Source organism: Pseudochaenichthys georgianus, chromosome 8 (assembly GCF_902827115.2).
Source record: "Pseudochaenichthys georgianus chromosome 8, fPseGeo1.2, whole genome shotgun sequence".
Classification (NCBI taxonomy): domain Eukaryota; kingdom Metazoa; phylum Chordata; class Actinopteri; order Perciformes; family Channichthyidae; genus Pseudochaenichthys; species Pseudochaenichthys georgianus.
The window spans coordinates 24335323-24341111 of record NC_047510.2 but is presented as its reverse complement, the minus strand read 5'-3'; the positions used below and the strand labels follow the sequence as shown (position 1 = coordinate 24341111).

Genomic DNA, 5789 nt, shown 5'->3' with positions numbered 1-5789 from the left:
GTCATCCGATGGCACTGAGCTGTGATTGGTCAGAAGGTTTTTCTCGATTCCATTGTCAAAATGTAAACAGAGATATATTTAATCATAAAACAACGTTTATACTAGTGTCTATAGTATACTCGGTTTTTTTTGTTAAAATGAACTTTATTAGTAAAAAAGGCTAGTTGTATGTGATCATAAGGTTCACAAAATTAACTTTGACTTTAAATGTGAGTCCCCCAGACTCACAACAATAGACTCAGTTGCAGCTATTCATGTTGAAAAGTTCCTGTTTGACGCAGGGTGAGCTTTGATGCTAGAACAGCAGGGAAAGGACGCGCTTCATAGCGAGCGCCATTATCTCTCTTCGTTTTCATATTTTACTGTTTTCATTTGTCCTCACACACACCCACACAGACATGGTCCCTTCTTCATGTTTGGTCAGGAATGTTCATGTATGTGTTGCATTGATAACACGGGTGTGTGACATGTGAGAGCACCGATATGGAGTAAACCTGTGCTGGGAATGGAAACACGGCGGGGAAAGAACATTGACATGGTAAGTACACAACAGCTTCTGTTCTTTTTTTAAATTAATTTCTCCATTTTACTAACTTTTACTTTGGGTTCATTTAAAAAAATGTACACATACATAGGCCTATCCTTAATATTGAATCAGCTACTTTCATAATACATTTGGTGAACTGTTAGATGTGTCTTCCCCTATACAAAACACGGTCTTGCATTAGTTTCATGGTATATTTTTATTGTTTTTATTACATTTTATAAAAATGTTAACAATCAATTATGGAAATAATGCCAAACGTTTACGTGTTTATAAGTATTTTGTAATGGTCTCATATGTTGTTTATGATGTGTTTTAAGGTTTACACTGACCTTTTCGTTATCATATTATCAGTCATATGACTTTCTAGAACAATTTTGTTTTGTCATCTCTTGCCTCTATGTTGAAAACACTGTGGATGGGTTGTAGGCAGATGTGGAGAAAATACTCACCTGTTGGTACATAAAGACTCACAGTTTGTCCATGATTGGAGCTGAAACTATACTTTACACGTTATTATTGCCGTGAAATATAAGAAAATGATGATACACAATAATAAGGTAATATTTATTTGGCCCCCACCAGGCGGACCCAGAGGTGTCATCACAGAGCGGGGGCTACGATGTGGAGCTGTTTGTGGACACTCCAGACTACGATCTGATCTGCACTATATGCCAGGGGGTCCTCAAGTGTCCAGTAAGAGCAGCGTGCCACCACATCTTCTGCAAGAAATGCATTTTACAGTGGCTTAAGAGGTACTGAACATAACATGGGACGAGATCAGTGTAAAGTTATCCTGTATTGGATTGTTATAATCATGCCTGGTCCTAATAAGAGAACGGGACTAAGTGTTGTTTATTCTCCACAGACAGGAGACCTGCCCCTGCTGCAGGAAGTCTGTAAACACAAGCCTTATCTTTGTCATGTTCAAGCTGAGCAAATCTATTGGCCGCATGAAGATCAAGGTAGGAAGCTTTAAAAAAATACTTGTACATTAAAACATATTTTTTGGTCAATGTGATGTACTGTTATTATGACAACTCTCATTTGAGTGACATTTGAGTAGCTTCATTAATACTTAAAGGAGCAACACACATCAATAATATCATGGCCTTAAATGTAAACCAGCACTATGTTGAAGCTCTCGGGAGAGGTCAATGAAAAAAAAATTCAATGAAGGATTAGAATTGACCACTTATAATTTCACCTCTGCCTCTGCTTGAATAATAAAGTCAGCTTACTAGGATTTTCCCTCCGCTGCAGGCTAGATGCAGATGTATGTGAATTCTGGATTTTATGACCACATTATTTCTTTGTGTTTCTCTGTGTCTGCTCTCTCTTACAGTGTAAGAATGAGATCCGTGGTTGTGCAGAGACCTTCTCCCTCTCGGAGCAGTATTGCCACAGCTTGAGCTGCCTCTACGAGCTCATCCCCTGTCCCTACCAGGGCTGCCGGGCGCAGCTCCTCCGCAGGGACCTGGACACCCACGCACGCCACTGCGAACACTGGCGTCAGCCCTGCCACATGGGCTGCGGGACCATCCTCTCACACCGCACCCAGGCCCAACACAACTGCTACAAGCAACTGAGGCAGGAGCATGAAATCAGACAGAGGAACCACAGGGCCATCGCCACCACCCTGCAGAGGAAGATGAGGAGGATGCAGAGCACCATGACCCACATGAAGAGGCAGATAGGGCTGATCTGTGAGAGCCTGGAGGTGATGGACGACCTGCACAAGGTAGAAGAGGAGGACCGTGGAGAGAGCAGTGGAAGCTCGAGCGGGACTCCAAGTAGCAACACCAGCAACTGCTGAGGGAGTCACTTACTACTGCTGCTGATGGTTGTAATTTCTGCATGTGTTTATTTATTTGAAAGTGTGGGTGCGTTTTAAAATATGTAGGTGGTACATGATTAAAAAGAGTGAATTTGTAAAAAAAATGTGTGCTGTAGTTTCCTATATTTTGTTAATAAAGTATTTAAAATGAACACTGTCATCCTGACTTTCATTCAGGAGAAAAGCTTTCCTTACAGATGAATACCCGTATTAATGCAAACATTTACCAGAACTGTGCAAACATAGCCTACATCTAACTCATGACTGCGCTTTCCAGAACATTTAAGTCTTGATCAGACATTTATTCATATTTCACAAGACACGTGTGGACTTTTTATTTTCTTCTTCTGATGCATTTGTTGTTTTTATCTTTTTCTTTTAGGCGATGACTATTGATATTTTAAGAGGGAGGAATCTTTATTCCCCCCCTTAAAATATATATAGTCTAATTTTAGCTTCTAACTGTTTAAACATATTCCTAAATTCTTACTGGCTTATGTGTAGATATGCAAATACATAAATAAAACAAATTATGTTCGCCAACAGAATGAAAGCTTAACAGTCGCAGAGCATTTTACTATAAAGGAGTTATAAGTGGATGAATATGCCTATTTGTTTTGTTTGCTTTTTTAAATGCTGAAATATGATGTCATTAATGCGATACAATAGATTACATAATAAGCTCTTATATTAAGGCTATGACTATTGATATTTTAAGAGGGAGGAATCTTTATAAGCTAATTTTAGCTTCTAACTGTTAAAACATATTACTTAATTCTTACTCGCTTATGTGTACGTACTACATATGCACATACATAAATAAAACAAATCGTGTTCACCAACAGAATGAAAGCTTAACAGTCGCAGAGCATTTTACTATAAAGGATGAATATGCCTATTTGTATTGTTTGCTTTTTTAAATGCTAAAATATGATGTCATTAATGCGATAAAATAGAATAGATAGATAGATAGATAATAGAGCTCTTACAGGTCAGTTCTGAAAAGCTGCCGCTTGGGGGCAGTGTTTTGTATGCTTTCTCTAGAGGAGATATCGCGAGACTCTTTAGCCCAGCTCTATATAAAGCCCGGTTTGACTTCTCGTGGTTCTTCTTCCCGTAATAAAGATCACGTAAGTGAATTGCCGTCTCTTCCTCTCCTATCATAATCCTATATTATCTTACACATCCCTTTGCTAAATACTTGTATTTTACCTCAAAACGCACACATAAAGATGTTATATCAAACCCCTGTGGTTATTTACCAGAACAATCAAGTACACATTAAGATATTTATAACTATTGACTGAACGTTTGCAACGTTGAACATGGCGGCGATGCTCGTTTTCTGTGAGCTGCGATTCCACAGAATGCTTGGTCTTTAGCGCTTCTTTTCTTTATCGGTTGAAGTTGATATTAATTTTGATCTTATTCTTTCCCGCAGCAAATGGCGGACAACGCCGGTGATAGAGGAGGTTTCCGTGGAGGTTTCGGCGATAGGGGCCGCGGCAGGGGCCGTGGACGCGGCAGAGGCCGTGGACGCGGACGCGGTGCCCGGGGCGGCAAGTCCGAGGATAAGGAAGTAAGTTCAACAGTCTCATTTAAATAGTTATTTCAACAACAAAAATGAAAAGCTGTCTGTGTGCTAATGCCCTGAACGACATTTAACTGAGATGCTTTCTTTTCAAAGTGGATTCCAGTCACCAAGCTGGGCCGCCTGGTTAAGGACATGAAGATCAAGTCCCTGGAGGAGATCTACCTGTACTCTCTGCCCATCAAAGTAAGCAGCGTTTAAAGATGACTATTGTGACAGACAGTAAATGATGATCTTGTATTAACGAGAGCAGAGGGGGGTCTATTGCATGCAAATGCTTGTATTATAATCTCCCATGGATTAATGGTGTGAATTGTTGTGCCATCACATTCAGGCCAAAGGGATACAATATGTTTTGTGAAAGATTAAGCAAATGTTTGTTTCTTTGCTCATTTGGTATATAAAAAATACCGTGTGGAATATACATACTTGAGGAACAACTGCAACTATTGTAATACTTCACAAGTGATGTTTGGCACAGATTTTTTGTTTTTATTCTTATTTATAAATTCATACATGACCTATATTGGATGTGGTATATGCTAAAACATCTGTTACTTTCTTTCCCTGCAGGAGTCTGAAATCATCGACTTCTTCCTGGCTTCTGGTCTGAAGGACGAGGTGCTCAAGATCATGCCCGTCCAGAAGCAGACCAGGGCTGGTCAGCGCACCAGGTTCAAGGTGAGTTTGTTATTATAGTTACATTTGACTGTTTTATTTCCCCTTAATCTTGTTTGTCCCAATGTGACACGTTTTTTTTTTTTCTTACAGGCCTTTGTTGCTATTGGTGACTACAATGGCCATGTTGGTCTGGGTGTGAAGTGCTCCAAAGAGGTGGCCACCGCCATCCGTGGTGCCATCATCCTGGCCAAGCTGTCCATCGTGCCCGTAAGGAGAGGTTATTGGGGTAACAAGATCGGCAAGCCCCACACCGTGCCCTGCAAGGTGACTGGCCGTTGTGGCTCTGTCCTGGTGCGTCTCATCCCCGCCCCCCGTGGTACTGGCATCGTGTCCGCTCCCGTTCCCAAGAAGCTGCTCACGATGGCTGGTATCGACGATTGCTACACCTCCGCCAGGGGCTGCACTGCCACCCTCGGCAACTTCGGTACGTTTCTTATGCTGATCATATTTTATTTTCTCATTGCCCAGCTTCAACTCTGCTGTGGTGTAGTTGGCATTATCAGGAGAGAAATGAATGAGTATTATTGTAATGCACGGCAGAGAGACTTGTTTAGTGGTCTCCTCTGATCCCCTTTTCAGTGCACAACATTGTTTCCAAAAAAGACTGCAGAAATATATCTGTCTTACAATCTACTCACTGTTTTTATATTTGTTTCCTCTTCAGCCAAGGCCACCTTTGATGCCATCTCCAAGACTTACAGCTACCTGACTCCTGATCTGTGGAAGGAGACCGTCTTCACAAAGTCTCCCTACCAGGAGTTCACTGACCATCTGGCCAAGACTCACACCAGGGTGTCTGTGCAGAGGGACAACCCTGACATGCCTCCTGCCTAAAGTTTTTGTACAGTCGTTGAATAAAACGTTCTGAAACAACATGCAACGTGTTTGTCTTGTGTTAAACAGGGGTGTTGCTAAATAATAAGACACTATTATGTAAGATGCAAGTTTTGTCCAATGTCAGACTACAATAAATTAGATGTGTTTTTTTATTTTTTATATTAAGTTGAATCAATATTATATATCCTGTTAAAAGAACCAGGCAAATGCTTTTGGCCAATTCTGCAAATTAAATACCTAGGTCAAAATTGCCTATTCAAATCAAGAGTCCTGTTCAATGTTATACACTGGTCTTCATG

At 40.7% G+C, this 5789-nt stretch overlaps 2 protein-coding genes across 2 annotated transcripts; both read left to right on the top strand.

Annotated features, from left to right (window-relative positions):
* Positions 1 to 301: 301 nt before the first annotated feature.
* On the top strand, positions 302 to 2445 carry rnf151 (ring finger protein 151). The gene is made up of 4 exons (XM_034088847.2): positions 302 to 538; positions 1130 to 1299; positions 1413 to 1509; positions 1890 to 2445. Exons 1-4 carry the CDS (start codon positions 506 to 508, stop codon positions 2358 to 2360), a joined length of 771 nt encoding a protein of 256 aa, XP_033944738.1. The 5' UTR covers positions 302 to 505; the 3' UTR covers positions 2361 to 2445.
* Positions 2446 to 3432: 987 nt separating this feature from the next.
* On the top strand, positions 3433 to 5528 carry rps2 (ribosomal protein S2). The gene is made up of 6 exons (XM_034088845.1): positions 3433 to 3511; positions 3823 to 3960; positions 4069 to 4158; positions 4546 to 4653; positions 4744 to 5077; positions 5318 to 5528. The coding sequence occupies exons 2-6, from the start codon at positions 3826 to 3828 to the stop codon at positions 5485 to 5487; spliced, it is 837 nt and encodes a 278-aa protein (XP_033944736.1). The 5' UTR covers positions 3433 to 3511; positions 3823 to 3825; the 3' UTR covers positions 5488 to 5528.
* The last annotated feature ends 261 nt before the right edge of the window (positions 5529 to 5789 follow it).

Excerpts from the sequence above, each read along its gene's own strand:
- rnf151 (XM_034088847.2), top strand. The coding sequence starts at position 506 with ATGGAAACACGGCGGGGAAAGAACATTGACATG. Across the intron at positions 1,300-1,412 it reads ATTTTACAGTGGCTTAAGAG|ACAGGAGACCTGCCCCTGCT; the intron begins GTACTGAACATA and ends TATTCTCCACAG. Across the intron at positions 1,510-1,889 it reads TTGGCCGCATGAAGATCAAG|TGTAAGAATGAGATCCGTGG; the intron begins GTAGGAAGCTTT and ends TCTCTCTTACAG.
- rps2 (XM_034088845.1), top strand. The coding sequence starts at position 3,826 with ATGGCGGACAACGCCGGTGATAGAGGAGGTTTCCGTGGAGGTTTCGGC. Across the intron at positions 4,159-4,545 it reads TGTACTCTCTGCCCATCAAA|GAGTCTGAAATCATCGACTT; the intron begins GTAAGCAGCGTT and ends CTTTCCCTGCAG. Across the intron at positions 4,654-4,743 it reads GTCAGCGCACCAGGTTCAAG|GCCTTTGTTGCTATTGGTGA; the intron begins GTGAGTTTGTTA and ends TTTTTCTTACAG.